The sequence below is a fragment of the Cheilinus undulatus genome, linkage group 23, assembly GCF_018320785.1.
Source record: "Cheilinus undulatus linkage group 23, ASM1832078v1, whole genome shotgun sequence".
Classification (NCBI taxonomy): Eukaryota; Metazoa; Chordata; class Actinopteri; order Labriformes; family Labridae; genus Cheilinus; species Cheilinus undulatus.
Genome location: NC_054887.1, coordinates 16,028,460 through 16,054,389, shown reverse-complemented (window position 1 = coordinate 16,054,389; position 25,930 = coordinate 16,028,460). Strand labels below are relative to the sequence as shown.

General features: G+C 41.1%; 1 protein-coding gene across 1 annotated transcript in view; it reads left to right on the top strand.

Annotated features, from left to right (window-relative positions):
- The window catches only part of rerg (RAS-like, estrogen-regulated, growth inhibitor), a 56,448-nt gene extending 31,676 nt beyond the window's left edge, over positions 1 to 24,772 (top strand). The window contains exons 3-5 of the mRNA XM_041781387.1: positions 10,914 to 10,970; positions 21,079 to 21,152; positions 22,995 to 24,772. Coding sequence (XP_041637321.1) covers positions 10,914 to 10,970; positions 21,079 to 21,152; positions 22,995 to 23,405 — 542 coding nt within the window. The 3' untranslated portion in view covers positions 23,406 to 24,772. The remainder of the gene's footprint in view (positions 1 to 10,913; positions 10,971 to 21,078; positions 21,153 to 22,994) is intronic.
- Positions 24,773 to 25,930: the final 1,158 nt, after the last annotated feature.

The window sequence follows — 25,930 nt, the reverse complement described above, 5'->3', positions numbered from 1 at the left end:
TTATCATCAGTACTAAGTGTTTTTTGTTGTTGTTGTTGTTGTTGTTTTATATTTTATTACCGGTGAAGCAAGGTTGACAGTTTATGGTTAAAAAGGTGACCCTGTTAGGCCCTCAGGTTAGACCTGAATCCAGAATCTGGCCCCTACTGTGATCGAGTTTGACACCCCTGTGTTAGAGAGTGTGACTGCAGTAGGGATGAATAAACTATGGTAGCACTTCTTCTTACAGGGTGGGTCTAACAGTCTTTGGCTGAATTAGCTGAAGGGGTTTGACTTCACTTTAGTAAAGGTTTACCTTTATTTTGTCAGTCCATAAAACTTTGTCCCAGAATTTGTGAGGCTTGTCTCTGTACTTTTTGGCAAATTCCAGCCTGGCTTTCCTGTTCTTCTTGCTAATGAGTGGTTTGCATCTTCTGATGTAGCCTCTGTACTTTTGTTCATGAACAGTAGATGCTGATAACCTTCACTCCTACCCTCTGGAGGTTGTTGCTGATGTCTCTAACAGTTGTTTTAGGGTCTTTCTTTACAGCTCTCACAATGTTTCTGTAGTCAACTGCTGCTGTTTCCCTTGGTCTACCCGTTCTAGGTCTGTTACTGAGTACACCACAGGTTTCTTTCCTCTTCAGGACGTCCCAAATGGTTGTATTGGTGATGGCCAATAATTGTGCAATGGCCCTGATTGATTTTCCATCTGCTCTCAGCTTCACAATTGTTTGTTTTTCACCCATAGACAGCTCTCTGGTTTTCATGTTGGTTACACCGCTAACTATGCAGTCTGCACAGGCAAAACCCAGCTGACACAAAGTGAAATATTTGTATCTGATTGGCCCAGACAGTGACCCCATCACCAGTGGGAGATGTCATGTTTTTGTGTCCTTATGTTATTGTTACTCCTCTCACTTCAGCCTTCCCACATCCTTCCTTTTACTGTATTTATCAAATCCCAGAATAAATATGAAAATAGTCAGATTTTCTGTAATCTGATCAGGAAAGAGCTCAAGATGATGAGATGTCATTTATATTTGGCAACATACAAAGATTGAATTTTCTTCACTGCACCTTGGGGACTTCTGAAAGTCCCTGTTCTACATGCATGCCTACATTTCCTTAAACTTCATGTCGGCGCAGCCATTCCAGAGAGGCTTGGTACTGGGATGCAGAGGTGCCCAAGGGAGTGAGCAGTGTTGAAAGAAACTCTGGGAAAGCTCTCGGATGGGACACAGCGGTCTGACCTCCTCTTCAGGAAGTGGTTTTGGTTCTTTTGTAGCTAATTTGTTTGCCTGTTTTCAGCATAAATGCTGTCCCTCTCTTACATGCTGTAATGCATGTATATTAAGAGAAGACAAAATAAAGAGAAGCAGCAAAAATGTGCTCTCTCTGGCAGAAATAACAAAATAAAAATATGCAGCTGCTAGTGTTTCAGGAGATTTATCACAGCGCTTTGAAGTGACAAGACCATTAATAAAAATGCTAAATAAATCTCTGCAAACTCTGGAAGCAACAAATACCTATTTTATTTTATCCCTTTAGAAGCTGCTGCAGTTCATTTCACTTCATGTTTAACCTTCGGTTGAAGTGATTTAGTCCAGGAGCATTTTTTATAAAGCTCTACAGATGTTTTTAACTAACCAGCTCAGTCTGACAAACTGCTCTGTAAACAGGCAAGGCTACAGAATTCTCATTTTCTCAGCTTCATCCAACCATTGAGTGGATCTGCAGGAAATCAATAATCACTGCACCGAGCACTTTAATCCATAAGTCTGTTCTCAACATCTTTTGTAAGAATAGCAGGATATTGATTAGAAAGGGGAGGCCTGCAACAGAAGTAGTCATTGTCATTAAAACCATGAATGGTCTTACAAACTCAAACATCCCTGAAGTAAAATGTCCAGTGTTTTTCTGTATATGAAACTAGAACATATTCATGAACCCTTTTAACATCACGCTTTAACTTCATCCCTAACAAGCATTCAAGGCTGCATAAATTGCAGCGTCTTCTCTTCCAGCACAGCAGCAGGTCAGTGATTGTCTGCATTTCTCCTGGCAGAATTGCAATAAAACCCCAGAAACAACTGGTTAATGATTCACCTCCTTTCAATTTAGACAAATATATGAGGAAAACAACATTTCCGGCCTGCGGAGGAGCAAATTTAAAGGTCTGATGGCATTAACTTGATGCCTTTGTTACCCTTAATCAGCTAAACAGCTTAATCCTACGTGCAGCTTAATAAGACCGCTTAAGTAGAAGCTTTCTGACAAAGTGAAGTAGGTAAAACTTTCATGCCGAGATCTGAAGAAACTCAAGAAATGGTGAGAAACAGTCATTTACATCTGTCAGTCTGGAAAGGGCTACAAAGCCATTTCTGAGGCTTTGGGACTCCAGCAAACAACAGTCAGAGCCATTATCCACAACTGGGGAAAACTTTATACAGTGGTGAACCTTCCAAAATTACTCCCAAGAGTGCTTCGATGACCCATCCAGGAGGTCATAAAAGAACCCAGAACAACATTTAAGGTCCTGCAGGCCTCACTTGACTTAGTTATGATTCAAGAGTAAGAAAGAGAGGGGTCAAAAATGGCATCAATGGGGGAGTTCCAAGGCAAAAACCATTGCTTACCAAAAAGAACACACAGGCTCCTCTCACATTTGCCATAAACATCCTGATGACCCCCAAGACTTTTGGGACAATGATCAGAAACACACCAGCAAGTCCACATCTGAGTGGCTCAAAAAAAAAAAAAAAAAAAAAAAAAGAAAGAAAGTTTTGGAGTGGCCTAATCAAAGTATACATTTAGATCAAATTGAGATGCTGTGGCATGACCTTTAACAAGCTGTGAAAACCCTCAAGTGTGGCTGAATTAAATCAGTTCTGCAGAGAATGGGTCAAAATTCGTCCGTAGTGATGTGAAAGACTCATTACCAGTGCTTGCAGTTGTGGAACAACCAGTTACTAGGTTTGGGTGGCAATTACTTTTCCACATAGGGTTAGGTAATTTGGACGGCTTTTTCACATAATAAATGAAATCAACATTTAAAAACTGCATTCTGTGTTTACTCAGGTTATCTTTGTCTAATATTAAAATGGTTTTAATGATTGGAAACATTTAACTGTGACAAATCTAGAAAAAAAGGGAACCTTATTTAAATTGAGCAAATGTTGCATTTTGCCCTATAGACTGGAATGTTTTTTCATTAAAATGCTGTTCGGCTCTTTTCCAGCCATTCCCCGTCCAGACTTGTCTGCCCAGCTGGCCTGTACGATATGAGCTGACTTGACATGAACACAATAGGTAGGCTAAAAAAGTTGACTGCAGCTGCACAGCACAGGGAGAGCTGTACTTTTCAGTCAGTAAAAAGGTGTTTTTGTGGCTGAAGGGAACCAAAGAGCAGTGGGTGTCCGTCTGATGGCCGTGGGGAATCAATAGAGACGGTTCAATCAGTAACTCAGCGCGGTCTCAGAAAATGTCTGTGGGCGCCGCTAATTGCTCTCTTTGTTTGCTATTAGTCCAACATTCTGCAGCTAATGTGATTAGGTCACTATGAGAGAGAGCAGCTTTTGAACAAACACCTCCTATGGGTGCTGGGCTTGAGGTATATTAAAAACTCTGAATGGGGCTATGAAGAAAATGAAACCAACCCACAGCCTGAGAAAGAAAGAAACAATAGTGTATCTCCAGAGGCTGTATTGACTATATGAGAGCGCAATACTAGATGTGACATGGCATTTTAACAGCCACAAGTAGCAGAGAGAGGCAACACTGCTTTGTTAAAGGTACAGCAAGCTCCAAAAGCAGCTTGTGCACCATCCTCCTGTTTAAAAATGTTTGGAAACACTTCATTTAATGGGCCCTAATTACTTAGTAATCTTATAGTAATAAGTGGTAATTATGTAGTAAATTAAAGATAAAATAAAGGTAGTAGTTACCTCGTAATAAGTTGGCATTTTGCCAAGTAATAACTTGGAAGTATTTTAATACCAAGAAAGTATATACCTTACAATAATGTATCAATGATCAAGTGATGCCTAATGATTTAGTGGCAATTCTCTGGTAATTAGATGGTATTTTACCATGAACCCAACCCCCTGACCTCAAAAAATACTTGGAAATCATCCAGGAAGGACTCACTTTAATTCAGTAGCCCAAAATAAAGAAATTATCTGGGAATTATCAAGCAAATTGTAGAGAAAATTATCATCTTATTTCAAAGGTATTACTTGGCAAAATACCACCTAATTGCCAAAGAATTGCCACAGTATTATGAGGGTTAGGGTAAGATTTAGGGTTAAGGTAACATACCACCAAATTACCAGTGAATTACCACAATATTACAAGGGTTGGGATTAGAGTGAAGGGATTAGGGTAAGGGTAAAATACCAACTTATTACAAGAGGATTGCCCACTATTATGAGGGTTAGGCCAGAGCAGGGGTGTCCAAACTTTTTCCACTGAGGGCCACATAAAGCAATATGTAAGGACATGGGGGCCACTTTAATATCCACAGGACGAGGTACATGATATTGATTGAGTCAGAAGCAGAATAAAGGAGGAGCTTGAGTGGAGGAGGGTTTGCAAGAGCAGCGTGTAGAGAGAGCAGGAGAGCATAGCCAGGCAAGAGCAGTTTAATTAAGGCAGCATGAGAGTGATTAGCCAATAGCATGTTTGGAGCAAATCAGCTGGCTGTTAGCTGATGAGGGCTCGCTTTAGATCGGCTGACTGCACAGAGCTTGACTCTGTGGCCTGCCTGAACAGGGCAAACAGACAATAATTTCCAGGTTTTTGGGGACACCAGTCAGATTTCAGGGGGCGCTGTTTGGCTCTAGCTGCCACTGGCTCCGCCCCTTGAATGTTACTGGTACTGCCATTTGCTGCCGAAACTCATCAGGGAGTTAGAAAACCAGATATTATTATTTTAATTGCTAGTGTTCAAATGTGGGCCATGTTTCATTTATTTCTAGAATTTGCTGCGGGCCAATCAAAATTGTACTGCAGGCCACATTTGGCCCCCGGGCCATAGTTTGGACACCCCTGGGCCAGACGCGTGGTGGAAAATATGACCTAATTACCAGAAATTACCGCCACATTACTAAGGTTAAGGTTACCGTTAGAGGGTTAAGGTTAGGGTGGAATACCACCAAATCGAAACGGAACTGCCACAATATTACAAGGGCTGGGGTTAGAGTAAGGGGAGTAGGGTAAGGGTAAAAGACCACCTTATTGCCAAAAATGGCCAAAATATTATGACAACTGGGGTTAGGGTCAAAGGATTAGAGTCTGAGTAAAACATCAATTATTTACAAGAGAATGGCCACAGTATTAGGGTAAATACCACCTTATTGTCAAAGAACTGCTACAGTATTACTAGGGTAAGGGTAAAATGCCAACTTATGACTGCAGAATTGCCAAACTAATAGGGGGGTTAGGGTCAGGGGGTTAGAGTAAAACACCACCTGATTACCAGAGAACTGTAACAATATTAGGGGGGTTAGGGTTAGGATAAAAAAAACACCTAATTACCGGAGAATTGCTGCAGTATTTTGATGCATAGCTTAATATTGGATACATGCTTTCATTGTTAGAAGTGTTGTATGATCACGTCTGATTTCCATAAGGGTGATTATATGGCAGTGAGAGATGCCTTTTCTTTTCAACCATATATCAGCTTTTCCGTCACTGTACACAGTCAGTGATTGTCTGCTGGTGATCTGGTCAGCTCTGTGATACAGTCCACATTATTCCCTCAGCAAGCCTTTAGTGAATTTAGGTCACAATGTCCATATTGACGCTTGTTAACAAAGGCCCCTCTCTATTCTGCGTATGTTTCTTGTGCAGCAGTGAAAGGCTCTAGATATAGTTACCTCTAATGAGAAAATGTCCTTCACACCCCATTGGTTGTACTGTCTACCTGGAATCCAGGCCACTGTAGCACACGCACGACAAAATAACCTCAGTGGGAGACTGAGTGCCCGACAGGAGAAGTGAATGTGCCTGGAGAAGAAACGTGCGTGCCAGTCAGCCATGTTTTTCAGCATGACAAATTATCTGCTGCTGCTCTGCTCTGGGTGCATTCGGGAAATAATTGAAAGTTGCATGACACACTTCTCCCTGGGCTGAAACACATTAAGTGTGTTAGGGAAGAAAGAGAGTTGTGGTTTACTGACGAGCTGAATCAACAGCACAAGGCTATGACAGGCCGTGTTGAAGAGAATACAAAGCAATGGACCTGCTCATGCTACATGAAGATCTTCCTGCCTACATTCTCTGGCAGGGCTTGACATGAACTTTTTTGCTCACTGGGGCTAGTGATTTTTCAAAGTTACGAGCTGCTGAATTTTTAAAGCAGCCTTTCCCAAATTTCAGTATGCTGCGGCCCAATTTGAGACCTGGTAATCTCCTGGGGCCCACAAGTTCTTGTACAACCACAGCATGAGTCTCAAATATTTACTTTTATATTTTCACTTCATAAACAGAGAATTCCAGTGTCTGGCTCCCAGAGGCATTATCATTACTTGAAAAGTATTGGTGGGGTTGCAGAGTACAAATTTTCTCAATTCTTAGTGCCTAACATGCTCAAAAACTCACCAAATTTGGCAGGCACATCAGACCTGGTGAAAAATTTGATATCTTATGGGTTTTTGATAGAGGTAGGGAAAATTGGCTCAATCGTGCCCCTTAACAGCTTTTAAAATTATAACTTGTGGATCAAGTTTCACCTAGAATCATGAAATTTGGTAGGAATATCCGCCATCCTGAGACTTAAAAAAATGTCTATGTTCATCATAGTGAATTCCCTTCAGGAAGTACACCAGTTTGAAAAACTGGCAAAATTTGGTGTTTTTTGGCTATATCCAAGGGTCCTTCCAGGATGATCTCCTACAAGAAGTTTAATCCAATCCAGCTAATTTTTTATAGACAGCTTAAAGAGCCCTTAACGATGAAACGTTATTCGCCTTGAGTACAAAACTCAAACTTTGTGGCTGTGGCGACTCTTGAAATTTGCATAATTTTCAAGTTTAACAGGAAGTAGTTTTTATCTTGATTGTATGTTGTCATATCCGACACAAATTTCATTAAGATGACAACCATTGGGCCTTGATCATATTCATATGGTGTTTTTTGAATTCAGTCATTGTGCTTCCTAGTGGTGACAGGAAATGTGATGTTCTTACTCTCTGAATTCCATCTCCTGATCTGCCAAGTAATACCACATCAAATTTGCCTTGAGAAACTCATTAGCAAAATCCAAACCCTGCAGAGCTCAGAGATTGTTGCAAGGCCAAAATGTTGAGAAGGCTACAATAAAATTACTGCTGAGCACAGTGGCCTCCATAATTTTCAAACAGAAACAGCCTGGCACAACCAAGACTCTTCCAAGAGATGGTCGCCAGCCCAAACTGACCAATCAGTGGAGAGGGGCCTAGTAAGAGAGGTGACCAAGAACCTGATGGTCACTTTGAGTAAGCTCCAGAAATCTTGCATGGGGATGGGAAAGAAAACCGTGACTGCAGTCCACCACTGACTGCAGCTTTATGGCAGAGTGGCTAGATGTCAGCCTCTCCTCAGTGCAAAACACATGAAAGCCCACTTGGAGTTTGCAAAAAAGCACCTTAGGGACTCTCAGGCTGTGAGAAATAAGATTCTTTGGTCTGATGAAACCAAGATTGAACTGTTCGGTCTCAGTTCTCAGCATTATGTCTGGAGGAAACCAGGCAGCGTTCATCCCCTGCCCAGTACCATCCCAACAGTGAAGCATGGTGGTGGCAGCATCATGCTGTGGGGGTGTTCAGCAGCAAGGACTGGGAGAATGGTCAGGGTTTAAGAAAAGCTGAGTGAAGCAAAGCACAGAGGTATTCTCAATGAAAACCTGTTCTGCCATGCTCAGGACCTCAGACTGGGCATTAGCATAAAATTCCTAAAATTAAGTCACACTGAGCATCCAGGTAGTCATGGTTTTTCATGGTATCCATATCTTTTCAGAAGCGTTCATATGGACTGTTGTCTCCTTCCATTTCTCTCTGTAACGGTAATCAAAATCCCTGAGTTGTCCCAACAGTTGAACACAGTTAGTTAAACAGATTGTAACTTGCAAGTGAAAATGGCGAGTGGGAGTGACTGCATTACCCTCCACAGGTGAAATCCACCCAGGTTGAAGGGTGTTCATGTCAATCCCTGTTCACTGGTTGCATGCTAATGAAAAAAGTGATGTAACATTTCCACGGCTTCTTTGTACGTGTCATTGACACACAACAATAGAAACTAAAGCAGCAGACTCTCAATCATCATCAAACACTGCCCTCAGCTCAATGCCAGGATGTGAGTCCTATAGAGGAGTAATGAAACGTTGCAGTGACATTCAGGCAGACATAATGGCTTTTCTCTTCTGTCCTTGTCATAGCTAATTATCAGCTGAAAACAGTCCTGGTCAGGATTGATGTTTTTTCCTCCCAGTTCAAAGGCACTGCTCTTTTCTTTGCTTTTATTATACAAGCAGCAGCTCACTAAGTTGACAGAGAACACAGATCCCTGACTCAAGTGGACCACTCAGGCCCATTGGGAGTCACTCAGGCACATGACAGCTCCTTTAGAAAAGTTGCTTGTTACTGAGAACGCTAGGTTGTTGAAGTGTTGGCAAAGATTTTACGAGGGAAAAAAAAGAGTTTCTGCAGGGGCTTTGGAGCCTAGAAAGCTGAATCAGTAACTTTATGTTTGGAAGTATGGGCAGAAAGGGTTTCCATAATAAACAAGGTCTTTACCAGTAGTTTTCTTTAGAGGCTTTTTATGCCTTTACTGGAGAGACAGAAGAGTAAGTAGAGTCAATAAAGTGTCTCTTTTTATTTCTACTTTATATTTTTTCTCAGGTCTCTTAAATGGTGTCTCCTTGGTGCAAGGAGTAGTAGCTCCTCAATGTCCCTACCTGTCTGGTTGTTTAAAAGGCACAAACAGTGCTTCTAATAAACCACACAGTGCTTCGTTCCTTCATCTAGCCTAACCAGCTGTTCTTGCTCCCTCACTGCTATCATCAGAAACAGATAGTAACTCCCTCAGATCCTCAAAAAGAGGGCACTCGCTTTATTCAAATGACACGGTTATTTAAAATAGATGCAATTTGATTCCACATTTCAATTACGGTGTTCCTCAAGGGTTGATCCAATATTGATTTCCATGCTTCCCTTTTGTCAAATCATTGGTAATTCCAATGTATGATATCACTGCTATGCCAATTATATGCGGAAAAGTGCTTTGAAAAGGAAAAAGGTAACCCGAGTAAATACAAAATGCAGTTCATAAATGATGATATCATTTATTAGGTGGGAAAAAAATCATCTAAACCTACCTGGCCCTATGTGAAAAATCCCCCCCCTAAACCTAATAACTGGTTGTGCCACGCTAGGTGGCAACGACGACAAGCAAGTGTTTGCAATGACTGGCAATGAGTCTTTAACAGTATTGTTGCAGTATTGTTTTGATTTAGCCACAATGGAGTGTTTAGTCATGCCACAGCATTTCAATGGGATTTAAGTCCAGGCTTTGATCAGGCAACTCCAAAACCATTTGTTTTTTAAGCCATTCATGTTGACTTGCTGGTGGCATCCAAAGAGTTGACTTTTGTCTTGTCAGTCCACAGAACATTCTCCCAAAAGTCTCAGGGATCATCGAGATGTTTTTTTGTCAAATGCGAGATGAGCCTTTGTGATCTTTTTGGTCAGCGATGGTTTTGGCCTTGGAACTCCCTGGTTGACGCCATTTTTGACCAGTCTCTCTCTTATTGTTGAATCATGAAGACTGACTTAAACTGAGTCAAGTGAGGCCTGCGGGTCTTTAAATGTTGTTCTCAGTTCTTCTGTGACCTCCTGGGTGAGTCATCCATGTGCTCTTGAAATAATGGGAAGGTCACCACAGTTCCAAGTTTTCCCCATTTGTGGGTAATGGCTCTGACTGTTGTTCTCTTAAACCCAAAAGCCTCAGAAATGGCTTTGTAACCCTTTCCAGACTGATAGATGTCAATGACTTTGTTTCTCATCAGTTCTTGAGCTTCTTTAAATGGCAGCATGGTGTTTTGCTTTTTAAGATCTTTTAGCCTGCCTAACTTTGTCAGACAGGTTCTATTCAACTGACTTTTTCTACAGCAGTTATACAGCTGTAGTCTAGGAGTTTTGGCAAAATGTTGCCTAAAAACAGTAAAGCAGGCAGGGGTGTTTGTGGTCCTGTTAATAAAACAAATCAAGCAGAAGAGTTGATTTCAGTTTCTCACTAAAGGCATTTAGCAGGGAAGTATGAACAGCAGAGATTAATTTTGAATGTAGCCGTCAGAGCTTCTCATTCCAAGTACTTTTTAAATCAGTGTTTACTGGTTCATTGCTTTTGACATGCAGCACACAGACAGCTTGGCCCGTCACTCTGCATGATAAGAAGGTAATCGCCTCATAATTCAGTCTGGATAAAGGACAGACATCGCTCTGTGGCAGACATGTTTGTTGATGTTAAACTAATCAGAGGATGAGTCACTTACCCATTGAGGGTGTTTTTACTTTGTGGTAAAGGCCAGTGATATAAAAAAAACAGGATTACTATCTGTTATTAGTGAATTTTAAGAGCTGATGTTTCATCTATGAGTCACTTAGATTTTTTTTCTTGTTAAATTAGCATTTAGATGAGAGGGATAGTGGAGTGCTTTGGATCTTATGGCTGCACACAGGCCACAGCTGATTAGCTATTAAAGTCGTCATATTGTCCGTGGATGTGCAAATATTGAACCCTGCTTGTCATAATCAGCTGTGTTATTAACTGATCGTCATTCGCCCCAAGTTTAATTTTCATGCACTGAAATCCAGATTCAAGAGTTGGTATGCCATGAAAGTCATTCTTCTTTGTGCTGTTTGAATATTCTGATCTTTGTGTTTTCTCCTCTGCAGCTCTGGTGGTGAGATTTCTGACAAGACGCTTTATCTGGGAGTACGACCCAACTTTAGGTAAGAGAACTTCCTGTTTCTGTCGGCGTCAACATGTCCCACTGTTGCAAAATGAACATAATGAACATAACAGAGCTCAACAGTGTGGTTCCAGAAGTAAAAATCACATTCATATTCTCCCTAGAAGATCAAATTGTCAGCTATAATGTCAGAACCCTCCAAAGTAAACTAATCATCAATTTGGTGGGCATCACATTAAACCTTGTCCTGGCAGTTTGGGTCCTCATTGAGTCCTTTCAGGAATTCAATGGAGGGTTGTTTGAACCCATGCTGAGTTCAGGAAGGTGTTCAGCTTGGTGAGCAGAGATGCCCTTTGGAGGATTCTGGAGCTCTGTAGGATCCCACACGTGCTCATCGAACTGATGCCTGCCCTATATTCTGGTACAAAGAGTGCAGTCTAGTGTGGTGTTTCCACTTCTGACTTCTTTCGGGTTGATTCTGGGGTGAGGCAGGGGTACGTCTTAGCCCCTATGCTTTTCAGTTCCTGTATGGCCTGGTTGGTCACAGGGGCTGCAAACTTTGGAGTGCCATCTTGTCCCACCCCAGTGAGGCTTTGGCAGAGGGCTGTCGGCATGAGTCTGGTTCTGGTTGACATTCGTGCCCCTTAAGGGAAGATTTTTTGTCGCCACTGTAACAGGACTGAATACTGAGAGTATCAGAGAGTACAGTCTAGACCTGCCTCTTATGAATTGGCGCTATACAGACAAAGTATGATTGATTGATTTGTTGATGTCCTGATCAATGATCTTTACTTTGCTGATGATGCTGTGATCCTTGCAGAGACTATAGATGCCCATGTGGGGGCTCTTTATTTGCTGAGTGAGGAGGGTGAACCGTTGGCTTCTCCTAGGCCAAAACAATGATCTTAGTATTCGGGGATGCCTTCAATGCTGCTACAGAGTCTTTTTCTGTGGATGGTGAAAGCGTGACAGTTGTGGAGCAGTTCAGGCCAGTCTAGCCGACTGCATACTAGGTTCCCAGGACCAAATGGGTTTGACCAGGACTCAGGGACAGCCTTGTGTGTTGGGAGGAGTGAGCTGAGAAGATACCTGAAGAGATGGGGCCTTACAATGGCCATCAGGAGGCTTGAGCAGAATAGGGCCAAGGTAGATGTGGCGAAGTGTTGACCCGCATATGCCCCCATACGTGACCTAAGTGGAACTGGCACATCTGCAAATAACACATCACGACTCCTCGTATCTTGTTGTAGTGATTGTCATGTCTATCTAACCAGTATCCCAACCTATAGCAATTTGAGGGAGAAAAACTGTTAAAGATCTGCCATTGGCCCCTGAGCTCATGGCTGATTCCCCTCCTTTGTCAGTAGTGTCACTGCATACAGCAAGTAGGGATACCAAGCCATGATAGGACAACCATGATGGGCTGTTGTTTGTATCGTGAGTTCTGATATCAGGTTGTAGAGCCTGAAGATGTATTGTTGATGCTTAGTATTGATACATACTAAAGGGCAGTCAGTTAATATCTGGATGACCAAAACACAATAAAAAATATCTGAAACATCAATGTTTAATACAATCTTTGGTGAAAATAACAAAGACAAATTAAAGTGATAAGTCTGCAGACTAGTTCTGAAAAATCAGGAGAAACTGATCATGGAGTTTAAAATGTGAGAAGTGAAGCTGCAGTTTAAAAATGGAAGTTTTTTTCCATAATCACTGGTGAAAACATAGAACAGGCTTTTCATAATAAGCTGATGCATTCATAGCCAATTCCCTCCACTATAATTACAGGGCACAAAGATACCACATCTCCTCTGTGAGGGGCTTTTCATTTCCTGGCTGTACACAGCAGGTCAGAGCCCCCGCATTGCTCACTTGGTGATCACTTCAACGCTATGTCTGTTTTTAGTGATATGAGGTGCAATCAGCAGCAAAACAGTCAACACTCAGGAGCCAGTTCTTGCTTTTATAATCAGTAATCTCCATGTTACAACATGGCAATTACAACCTAAGAGCTATTACCATTTTATGCTTTGCAACACATGGCTGTGAGGGTTTCTTTTGCGCCAACAAAACAGAATTTATTTCCAACAATTGCATGTTCTGTTTTTCATAATAAATGTCAATAATAATAAAAAACAAGTATAGCTCTTCTGGTTGTTTTGTTACCACAAGAGTTGGCGTCACGTCCAGGAAAACAGAGCTTAAGGTGCATAATGGGAATAACAGCACCATGCGAGAGTCTCTGTAGCCAATCAGACTGCTCGTCTGAAATTACCCATGAAGTGCTCAACACATTGTTAAAGCCCTACTATAGATACATCTCATAGATGGGGGGGTTGCATCAGTCGTGTTGGTCTCAGAAACAAAAGACCGCTGCCAGAACGTGGGCGGCACTTTGTCTTTCTCGATGCCTGCTGGTATTTACAGCCCAGCATTCATGCTACATTAAAGATCTATCAATCAATCAATCAATCAATCAATCAGTCTTTATTTGTATAGCACTTTTCATACACCACAATGTAGCACAAAGTGCTTTACACACAAAAAAAAAATACGAAGAATAGATAGAAGAATACCCAACTCTACCCCACCCCATCCCTGTTCCCTCCTCCCCACCCTGCAATCCAAACACAATAGTGGCAGGTTATAAATCTACCTGTTGAGTTTGATCAGGGTCAGAATGAGCTCAGATGTTCTTTTCTGGGATGAGCAAGCCTCATCCTTCCTCTTGGTGCAGGGTCATACAGAGGCAGTGACATGATGAATAGGGATTTGATCTTGCAGAAAGACATTGCTCATTGTGAATGAGCACAATCATTGACAAATTTAACAAGAATGATGGGTCTACATGCACAGGGGTGTGTCTTCCATCTCCAAAGGCAACAGTCAAACACATCAACTTGCGTAATTGATACTATTAATAATGTTGACAACAAAAGTAGGGGTGCCCCAGAAGGGGGACTAAAGGTGGCCTGGGCTCTCCTTGAAATTTGATCCCTGCATAACCCATAAATTGTGGCCGTTTACTTTTTCTCTTGCAACCTGCTATTGTGCCATTCCAATGATGCTATCCATGCCTTTGTTGCTCTCACAGTAGCTTTTCTAGTGAGCTTTGAACTTGGGTGACTCTCCAGGGCATTTATAGATTAAATCCACACTAGTAACTCTGATGTTAAATGTTGTTTTAGCCATTTTTTTTAATCCATTTTTGATGGTCTCTGCTGCTAGCTTAGCATTAGCCAACATAAAGTTTTCCCACAATACATTGGGGATGGGTTGTGACAACCAACGGCAGGCTGTTCCGTCGTTGCGTCATGTTTTGTGCATGTTATTATACTTAGACCATGCACATGCAAACATGCCCCATATACAAATCTTTTAGTTTTAATTTCCATTTAGTTTTTTCTTTTGTCTTTATGGCTCCATGTTTTGTTTTTGTTTTTTTTTTTAATATTCAAGTGACATCACTGCAGCACACATATTCTTAAAGCCCAGGTTGTCCTGAAAAAGGATGTTAAATTCAGGACTTTGCACCACAAGGATTGATGTTTTACAAGATTTTTAAGACATTAAGTCCAGTCGAGATTAAATGGTTTAAAAGTATCTTAAGGCTTGAAGGGTTAAACTGATGGCTCACACAAGTCAAGGTGATTTCAAGAAGTGGGCTGTGGCTTTGACTCATGGTCAAGGGGGGCAGAAAATACTGTTACTTCCACTGCTAGTTGTAACTCAGATTAATCTCAGTTAATTAAATGATAAACAAGTTTAATTTCTGACAGATTCTTTAAAATAAAAGTCCCCAGTAATTATGTTCATTATTATTATTATTATATTTTTAAACAGCCTTGTCAGTAAATGTAGCATTTTCTGGAGTCTAAGTTCAACATAATTCAGATGTCTGAAAATAAAAACCTTTTAATGTAATGTCCAGTACTATGAATTAAAGAAACTTAGAATAGTTCATGTGGTACTTTCTCTTTTTCCTTATAAAGTGACTTCATAACAGACTATGACAAAAATGGATGTACAAACCAAACCATGTCCTTTGTGAACACCCTTACTAAAAAAATTACAATAATATTGAACATGTTGGATGAATGGGAACATCAAGAAGAGATTTGCTTAGATTGGACTGAGTTTCAGGACAACCACACAATTAATGTGAAGTTTAACAAATTTCATTCCAACTTTAGTAAAACACCCGAGCCTTTACTCTGAGATAGCTTAAATGTCTAGGACCCTCAAATAGCTTGAAAAATATTTTTTATCCCTACATAAATCTGAAGGACCCTCTTTGAGTACTGAGCCTTTTATCTGCTGCTTTCAAGAAAACACTCATACAATTCTGGAAACATACACAAGTGTGAAACGAAGGGAAATTGGACCCTATGTTTTAAGCACATCTGTCTCAAGACAGACTGCGGCCATGCCCTTAAGCCTGAATAAGTAATGCACATTTGCAACCCCAATTCCAAAAAAGTTGGGGCGCTGTGTAAAATGTATCGTTTTATGAAAAGCGTTAGCTCAATTTGAATTTGATGGCAGCAACACATCTCAAAAAAGTAGGGACAGGGCCATGTTTACCATTGTGTAGGATCCTTCAACAACATTCTGTAAATGTCTGGGAAGTGAGGAGACCAGTTTTGGGAGAGGAATGCTGTCCCATTCTTGTCTGATCTAAGAGTCTAGCTGCTTAACAGTCCTCTTTGCTTGGTTTTGCATTTATGATGGGCAAAACGTTTTCTCTTGGTGAAAATCTGGACTGATGGTTTGTCGACTCCTCAGCTGTGAAGCCATGCTGTTGTGATGGATGCGGTATGTGGCTTAGCATTGACCTGCTGAGATATGCAAAGCATGCCCTGAAAAAGACGTCTGCATGGGAGCATATGCTGCTCTAAAGCCTCTACATACTTTTCAGCATTGATAGTGTGATGGTAAACAGAATACAAAAAAAAGGGCCCAAATGCAAAGCACTAAAGTCTTTAATTAACCGAAATGGCAAAAATACAACCAAAAACTCCTAACAAAATCAAAAATGCACTAAAGACCAAAAAATAAAACCTAAAGTTCACCACTGAACACTGGAGACATTGACTGGAGCTACGCACAAAACTACACAGAGAGCACAGACACTAAATAGAAAGGCAGTGATTAGACACAGGGAGACAGGTGAGGCCAAAGAGACCCAGGTGAGGGCGATCAAGGTGGAGGGAAAACACAAGGGCAGAAAGAGAACCAGAAATCACACACAAGGAGGGGAAAACTACCAGATAAAACAGGAAACACTCAAGGGTGAACTAGAGACTGAAAACATGCAGAGGAAAGAACAAGAAATAAGATATATATATTTTTTTTTTAATTGAATGGTAAAATGTCTCAGTTTATGAGATTTGCAAATGATTGCATTTCAAATATAAGTTCTGGCTTTAATTTTCACAATCGGTGCATTTCTACTGATGAAGATCTTTGTGCTAGTTATACCATATCATCACAGCAGCAACAGTTCTGACTCTGAGATCACCCAGGGCAGAGGAGATATCATTTTGGAAAAGAGGTCACGTTAATAAAAATTACAAAGCACTTTTTGGAAGATTTATTACATAGTTATGTAGTTAATGGATTGACCAGGAATGTAAGCAAATTTGATTCTGTTCCTGTTTTGTCGCTTTCTCTTCCACCCATCTACAAAAACAGCCTTCAGGTAGCAATTATGAGGGAAGAATTGCTTGCTGCCAGGAAATAACTGCTTTTGTTTCTCTCTAAGGGCTGTAGATTAGATGTTGGGGCTGGTTAAATCATTCCGGCCTTACCCCCTGTCAGTGCATTTAGCAACAAACACAGAGGGGTGGACGTGGACAGATAGGGTGCTGTTTGCAGCTGACTGAGTGATGACTCCTGAAATAGGCTGTCCCACGGGCTGCTGTGTAAGACTCTGGTTCTCCTGCTCACAGATGCTCCTCATGCCTCCAGCCAGACTGCTATAAATCGCTCCTGTGCTTCCGCCTCAGGCTCTCTGTGACTTTTCATTTACGTCAAAGGAGGCAGTTTTATCCCCCGGAGAGGTGAGCGCACCTGGGACAGCGCAGGGCGGACGTGCAGAGACTGCAGTGACTACTCAGTTCAGAACAGCTATTTTTAACTTTCCTTCAGTCGAAATTTAGAAGAAAACTCTTCAAGAAATACAAAAATTACTAAAGTTTATTGTGAGGACTAGCAAGTGGATTTGAATTTTAACGGTTCAATTTAGCTATCACTCATGGGGCCTTTTCTACAAATTAGTCTCCACTGTAGTCTTTGGTGTGAAAACGTGAACTCGAGTCATTTGCTAGCTATCCAGACAGTTGTGTGATTTTTTTTTTGATAGCTTGTCCATTTCAGCTTAAATAACATAACCAAATGGCTCATGTCACTCAGGGTTTGTTCTATATTTTCTACAGTCTGTTATACTCACATGCCACTTGACTGAGGCATTGAGTTAAAGCATTCGGGACAAGCATGTGGATGTTAACATGGAAGGAGGGTGGAAAGCTAGTGGTGCTAGCACTGCTGATGCTACCCACACATGGAAAAAGTGTTGTTGCAGCTATAACAGCTTTCACTCTTTTTGCAAGACTTTCCACAAGATCTTGGAGTGTTTCTGTGGGAAAGTGTGCCCATTTATTCTGTAGAGCATTTACGAGGTCACGCACTGATGTTGGACGAGAAAGCCTGGCTTGCAATCTCTGTTCCAGTTCATCCCAAAGGTGCTCGATGGGGTTGAGGTCAGGGCTCTGTGCGGGTCAGTCAAGTTCTTCCACACTGAAGTCATCAAACCATATCTTTATGTTGGAATAGAAAAGACCTTCCCTAAACTGTTGCCACAAATTTGAAAGCATAGCGTTGTCCAAAATGTCTTGGTATGCTGACGCATTAAGCCTGAACTTCACTTGAGGTAAGGGGTCTAGCCCAAACCCTGAAAAACAGCCCCATATCATTATCCCTCCTCCATCAAACTTCACAGTTGGCACAATGCAGTAACAGGTAACATTCTCCTGGTATTCTTCAAACCCAGACTTGCCCATCTGACTGCCAAACAGAGAAGCATGACTCGTCGCTCCACAGAACATGTTTCCTGCTTGGCATTGGACTTGGAGATGTGGAACACTTCACGGAAACCCTTTCCATGAAGCTCCTGCTGCACAATTGTGTGCTAACACTAATGCTAGTGGAAGTTCAGAACTTGTGTTGATGACCCCGCTCTGTGATTTTACATGATCTGAGTTGCTGTTGTTCCTAAACGCTTCCACTTTCTAATAATATCACTAACAGTTGTCCATTGATGAAGTTTCATGAACCGTCTTATTGCAAATTCGGCATTCATCACAGTTCAATGCTTAAAGTCACTGAGCTCTACAGAACAACCCAAATGTTTGGAAATGAAGGCTGCATAGCTAGATGCTTGATTTTGTACACCGGTGGCAACGGGTCTGATTAAAACACCTGAATTCAATATTCAACAGGTGTGGCCAAATACTTCTGTCCATATAGTCTAGCTTACTTGCTGACGTTTTAAAGAAATAGTGCTAAATCTTTACTTTTTTCATGTTTCTTTAATTTAGACATGGAAGACAGGAAAGGGTACATTTAAATCTGTTGATTTATTTCTTGTTTCATATTTGGATCTATACTTTCTCCAGACTTTATTTCAGCCTGGCTAGTTTTGCTACATCCTGATATACTGCTAAAATAAGTTAACTCGCTTACTTAGTTAAACACAATGACAGTTATGCAACCTTCTCTTTTGCTTTACATCACTTTTTCTTATTAAATATGTGATTATAATTGAGTTATCAGTGATCATGCATCTGAAAGACTGAGAAAAAAAGTTTCATATTAGGGGAAAACCCTGACTTCTATGAATTGCATCTTAGTTATGGTAATTTCCATATTGTATACAGTTGATTTTATATGACAAAGATTACAATATCAAGTGTATTTTTCTAAAACTTCCTAAAAACAAACTGTAAGCTTTCTGTTGTTAAATATTGATTTTTTTGACATACTAAGCTTTTTTAATATCCCTCCTCCACCAAAGAGCCATGCGTCATACAACATCATAGATGGGAGATGAGTCAAAGCTAAAAGCAATTCTGAGAGTAGATCCACAGCTTTGAGAAAGTGCCAACTTAAGCTCTGGTTGAGATGAGGCCAAAATCCAGCCGAATCTCTTCTTTTCAAACAGGGCTTGAGGAGCTTCAGAGCTCTGTGTGACGTGTTTACCCAGATGGGATTTTTAACAAGGGGGCAATTCGGATAACTCCAGTGCAGTCCACGGTGGAATAAAAGGTCAGGGTCACAGTTCGCACCTGCGTTCTTCTGCCAGGAATAAGACGCTGTTATCCTGCTTTTCAAAGCAGCAGGATGTGAAGCTCAGGATGTCTCGGGTCACTTCAGGAGTCAGCTGTCAGAGAAGACGACGATGCTGCAGAAAGGACTGAGGTTTGAAATGCAACATAATGATTTAATGGAAAAGGAGACAAAGGAAATGGAAACGTGATGTCCTTTTGTACTATGTACTGTCTGAGCCCAGCAGACAACACTGTCTCCTTACAATGTCTGATACCTTCAGGATGAAGATAAATAACAATCAGCCCTTGGGTCTTCTTTGCCATATTTTTCCATCCAAACCAAGTTAAAGTTATTTTCTCCTGATTTGTATTCTTTATCTGAACCCGGCCTGCTCCGTTTTTCATGTTAGCTGTCACACAGGTGTTTTTCCTCACCCACATTTCAGGCACTTTAAAGCACCGAGAGCAGATGCTGTCAACTCTCTGTTCCCTCTCTGCTCTAAGCTCTGTGTGTTATGTCATAGGCTGAGCTGTACCTGTAGGGAAACACACAGTGTCAACAGCAGTAAAACACAGTATGAGACTATTTATGCAGTGAAGCCTTAAACACAGGAGGATTCTTCTTAAAGATGGGAAATTCCTTAAAGACAGCTAAAAAAAGATGACAAAGGTATTTGGAAAAACTTTGGAAGAACAGCTTTGATGTAGGTTTTTATGTGCTGCAGTTATAGTATCTTGTCAGGCATATATGTGCAATGTATTGCTGAAAAAGAGGACAATATGGAGTTAGAAATTGTTGAACTCAAGGACATACCTTATATGAGTCAGCTGGAAAAAAAGGTGCTTTGAAGTAACATGTTTTTTGTTGTTGTCGATGATAGTGAGGGCCAGAGATATTTTAAATACAGCTAACTAAACCACAGCGCAAAGGCAAAGTGTCAAGAAAGAGAAAAGGGAGATGATGGCTGACACCAGTTGAGAGCAGCTGGTGGGGCTGTGATCGGGTCGTCGCCCTCGTATCCCCCTTTATACAGCACCACAAATGACGCCCCATCCAGCGCAACTTCGAAGTGAGTCGTGTGACTCAAAATTCGTGGCTGAGTCGGATTAAATCCACAAAGTGTATGCCCAGCTTTAATGTTCCTTCCACGGTTCCAGCAAGTTAAATTCTTGTGGCAGCAAGACTCAACTTTAGGGTAAGAGCAGGGTGGCGGGAGAAGAGCTGCTTGTCCTTCTGCGGATACCAGTGGGCTTTCTGTTGCACTCCTGTCTGGATGTCATTGAAGGAAGGCATAAAACTCTTTGTACTCATTTTATTTATTTATGCATCGCAGACCATGATCACGTAGTCTAGATTTTGGAGGTTGACGGTCAAAGTCATTTGCCTTACTGCTGTCCACTTTGACTCTTTGGTCTGTTCAGAACTTGGGGGTTGAAGGTGAAAGTCATTGGGCTTTGCTTGTGAACGCATTATCTCAATAACATTTTGAGGAATTTTCTTCAAACTTTGCTCAAATGTCCACTCTGATTCAACAAAGAACAGTTCAGATTCTGGTGGTTGAAGGTCAAAATCATCCTGTGCATTTGACTGTGATATCTAAAGATCACTTCAGGGAGTTTTCTTCATATGTCAACTCTAACTCAAATGCAAAGTCATATATTCACCACATGGTAGCTCTAGTTTCCTTATGCACTAAAATAAATTTTGCTTGCTAAATTTTGTAATCAATTATTACAAACATTTTTGGAATAATTATTGACATGACACTGACTCCTGAAACCTGTATTTAGTATTTTTCTTGTGTTTGTTTCTTGCAGAATCAACATACCGTCACCAAGCCAACATTGATGATGAGATTGTTACCATGGAGATTCTGGACACTGCAGGCCAGGTAAGACAAATTATCCTTATTTTCACAGTAAAACTTCCTGGCAAACATTTATATCAAACCAGAAACAACCTGGGTGTCAAATCACTCCCCCTGCAGTGCAAACTGACAGTAGAGGAAGGATAATAACAGTAGTCACACTATTGGTGCCATGGCAGCATCAGTCACTACATATCATGCTTCAACTGTCCCTGAGGAAATGTGTTATAGCTGATACAACTCTGCAGCATCCCTCCAGGCTCATTCTGACTACACTGAGTCAACGCAAAATGACATCATCAGTGTTTTCCTAGTGAGACATCTTTCCTTGAAGACAGTAAAAGACACAAGAGTGGTACTTTTGAGTCACTAATTCAACTTTTAAAAGTGCCCTCCATTTCTTCTTTTTATATTTGAATAAAAACACTTGTTCTAAAAATTTTAGCAGAGGATTTAAGACTGAATGGCACTCTACGATGCTAATTTCCGGCAGTGTGACAGAAGCTGTGAGGTTGCTGGCAGTGAGGGTGTGCTTGCATAAGTCCCTCATCTGAAGATAAATACACTGCAGAGCTGTGTAGGTGTTCTGCTAGAGGCTGATTTCCCCTGCGACACTTGAGCCAGTCATCTTTCTCTTATTACATTGTAGTCTATTTTCTGCGGGCATGGACGAGGTCTGACTGATTCCAGACATGGCTGCGTTGGCTGTCAGGTCTCTCCTGACTCCGTCCCTATCAAAGCGTTGTCCTTTCATGTACTGATTTGTGGAGGTGGAATCTTCACGGTAGCTCATAAATTCAAAGTTCAGAAGCCGGTCATGTATACAAGTGTCAAAACTTTCAGCTGTCCTCTGGAGGGATTTGGTATTCTTAGCTTCCTTCTTCTACTACACACTGGATTTGTTTGCCTTCCTTCACGCAGATCATGATTTGAAGTTGCAACACAAGTATTTAAGCCCTGATTCTGCTTCACATGATCAGATTAGAGGCACATGCCTTAATGTTAATTTTCATCAGATGGCCCAGAGAATTTCATTCTTGACTTATGGAACCGATCAAATGAATCAGTAATTGAATAAACATCCATAAGGAAACTGCAGGAGTTACAAGTGATAGGTATTATATCGCAGTATTGCTGAAATTAAAACTTAAACAGGTTTTGTTACAAGACATGCTTCTATCCAGACAATATCTTTTTCAGAGATGCCCCTGCTTATTTCGGCAAGACAATGCCAAGCCACATTCTACAACAGCATGGCTTCACTGTAAGTCTGAGCGCTGGTGTTAGACTGGTCTGCATGCAGTCCACATCCACTCCTTTTGAAAATGTGTGACGCTTTATAAAGTTCAAAATACACAGATGGTAACGTCACACTGTATGAGAGGCATTAGGCTGCAGACCTCTGTGGTGGGCGACCTCGACCATGGGGCAGGAAGTGACGTCCAAACCCTTTTTGGGTTTTTCCTTTGTTTGTGATGTGTTGTTTTTAAATTTCACTCCATTACGCTACTTTTATTAATCCACCACTGTTGCTGATATGATGAACTATCAGTGCCAACAGTGTTGCCTAGAATGGCATTACAACATGTGTTGATAAAGGCAGTGCCAAAATCCACATCATGAAAGAATGGAATGTAGACAGGATTTACATCGCTTTACCTACTGCCCCGTATCCGAAGGGATTGAGAATGGTTCTTTTAAACTTTGACTTGTACAGGAATATCTGATCTTTTAAAGGTTAGCTATAAAAGGATTTAATTTAGAGTTACCATGGTTGAGACACGTTAGAGAAAGTGCTTATTCATGTTGAGCAAAATGGGATGTAAAATTAAATAGAATTTAACACATTTTTGTTGTTGATTTCAGGAGGACATCCAGCAGAAGGAGGGCCACATGCGCTGGGGAGACGGATTCGTCATTGTGTACGACATCACAGACCGAGGAAGCTTTGAGGAGGTGGGACCCCTACGGAGTCTCCTAGAAGAGGTGAAGAAGCCAAAAAACGTTCCTCTGGTCCTTGTGGGCAACAAGTCCGATCTGGACCATGTCCGGCAGGTTGGCACGGAAGAAGGCGAGCGGCTGGCAGCTGAAATGGCGTGTGCCTTCTATGAATGTTCAGCATGTGCCAACGAGGGCGGCGCCGTTGCCGAGGCTTTCCACGAGCTGTGCCGCGAAGTGAGGCGCCGCAAGGCTGTGCAAGGCAAGGCCAGACGCCGCAGCTCTACCACACACGTCAAACAGGCCATCAACAAGATGCTGACCAAGATCAGCAGCTAGGGAAGAGCCTCAGTACTGTCAGAAATGCAAGGAATATACTTTTCTGTCATGTACAAGTTTCAACCAAATGTTGGCTCAGAAATGGACAAAATGAGACTGAATTCCTGTGGAATGTGTCGTTTACATACACTCTTACAATCTTACTTAAAGGGTTATAATGTGTATAATGATACGCCCTTAGTAGTAGGACCTTATAAAAGATTCCTCATCCAAACATTTTAGCTTTTACAGAATAAAATGAACCTGGATACAGGCCAGATCATTTAAGTATTATTAAAATATGGTAAGGTTCTCAACTTTTTATTTCATCTTCTAATCCAACTCAGTAGAAAGCCAAATACAAGTTTACAAAGATGCATGCAGGCTGTTTTGTTTGGCATGTCAAAAATGTGAGCATTGACGTATATTGGACAGTAGTTTCCTCTATTCTATCTGTAGGGGGTTCTTGTGATGTTTTTCTGCCCACGTGTGATTTGTCCTGAACCACTTAAAGCAACAATATGTAACTTTTCCACCGTAAAATAGCAGTGTCATAGAAATGCGCATAAACGGCTAAAGTCCGATCCCCTACTAGTAGGTGTAAATTAATATTTATATCTTTTATCAGTTCGGGTCAACAAATCCAGTCACATTGTTAGTCTAAAATGTTACACAGCCGCCCGCTACTAATACTCCCTGAAGCTGTGCTTAATGGCTACTGCTTTGTGCTCTTTAGCCCCATGTAAACAATGCTAAACTGTTAGCACTGATAGCATTTCATCAGAACAGCACTGTTTAGCAATTTTTTATGTAGATATGGGGATAAGATTGTACATAGACTGTACAAGGTTATACTCACATACATAACTCAAGCATTCAGCACAAGAATATGGATGTTAACCAGCAAACAGGACTGATAGCACTGCTATCACTAGCTACATAGCTACTTCTGTCATCAGTGTATGAATGGTTGGAAAGGGGTAAGTGTGGCCTGTAGTGTAAAAAGCACTTTATAGAAGAGCACTATCCAAGTTCAAGTTCAATCTCAAGTCCACCTAGCAGTGGGCTGGGGTTCTCTTGCAAAAAAATGCATGTTACCTAATGGCTCTTGTTGATATGATATGGACCACTGGTTTTCACCTTTTTCTCTGGTGCCTGCCCCCCCCTTGTCTGATGCAATGTTCATGTATGTAATGTGTCTGACCAAGATTTAAGAAATATTGGTAGGGTTCAGGCCCCAGATGGCTCCTCTCGAAGACTGTTCATGTGAGATGCCATGCCCGTCGGAACAGAAATACACTACATTATTCCTATAGTTTTAGTAATAGGTTCGTTACCTTGAGTTGTTGGTACAAGCTATTTTTAGATTGGCGCTGCCGAGTTCGGACCTGCTGTGCCAACTCAATGTAAGCAGACGGTATTCCGGCTTTCCCTCTTCAAACTCATCAAATACACAGTCCAACAACTCCAAAATGCTCTCGTGGAGAAGTTGTGACCTGCACATTCACCACACTATAAAATAATAATGTATAATTATGTAACATTACGACACATGAAGCAAATACTCGGAACTATTTCTTGAGTGAACCACTGGGCGGAGTGACATAGTGCAGCAGCCATGTCTGGAGTGTAGTTCCGGCTTTGCATTTAGCTTTAAAACATCTCCGTCTTGTAATGTTCCATGATTATTTCATAGCCTGGTGAATGTACAGGTCACAACTTGTCCACGAGAGTGTTTTGGAGTTGTTGGATCGTGTATTTGATGAGTTTGATGAGGGAAAGCCGGAATACTGTCTGCTTACATTGAGTTGGCACAGCAGGTCCAAACTCGGCAGCACCGATCTAAAAATGGCTTGCACCCACAACTAAAGGTAACGAAACTATTACTAAGAGTATAGGAATTATGGCAATGGGGGAATTTGCCAAAATGTTGAAGTATCCCTTTAAGGTTAGGAAACCAAATTTATGCAGACATACTTACAAAATGTTTAATAAAGCTGAGTAAACAATCTATTTACAGGAAAAAAGCTTGTCCTCCATAAAAGTATTCTAACACAGCAATGTAGCTTATAAAGCCCTTTTAGCTTTAAAGCTGCGTATATAACGTTGCTGCATAGCTAACTTAGCTAAAGCAAAGCTCACAGAGCAGCTATGTAAGCTATCTAAACTACGTTGCTTTGTTTGTTTAAGCTAACATTGCTAGAGCTAATTGACTACATGGGCTTTATATAGTAACGTTACGTAGCTAATGTAGCTAAAGATAAGCTCACAATGCAGCAACATAATCTACATAGCTGGGTAAGCTTTAATTATGTTTCCGTAAGCTCACATTGCTGTAGCTAAAGTCATTCTAGCTACATTGGTAGCAAAATTTTAATAGCAAGTGTAGCTGTGTTAGCTTCAAAGCTAATGAAGCTGAAGCAGGCATGTATCTACCTCTAATACGGATTAATCCCTGACTAGACCTTCTCCTGTTTATTTATGAAATGTTGCTTAGTCTGTAATGTTTGCAATGTGGTTACTACATGGATATAACTGCCAGACTT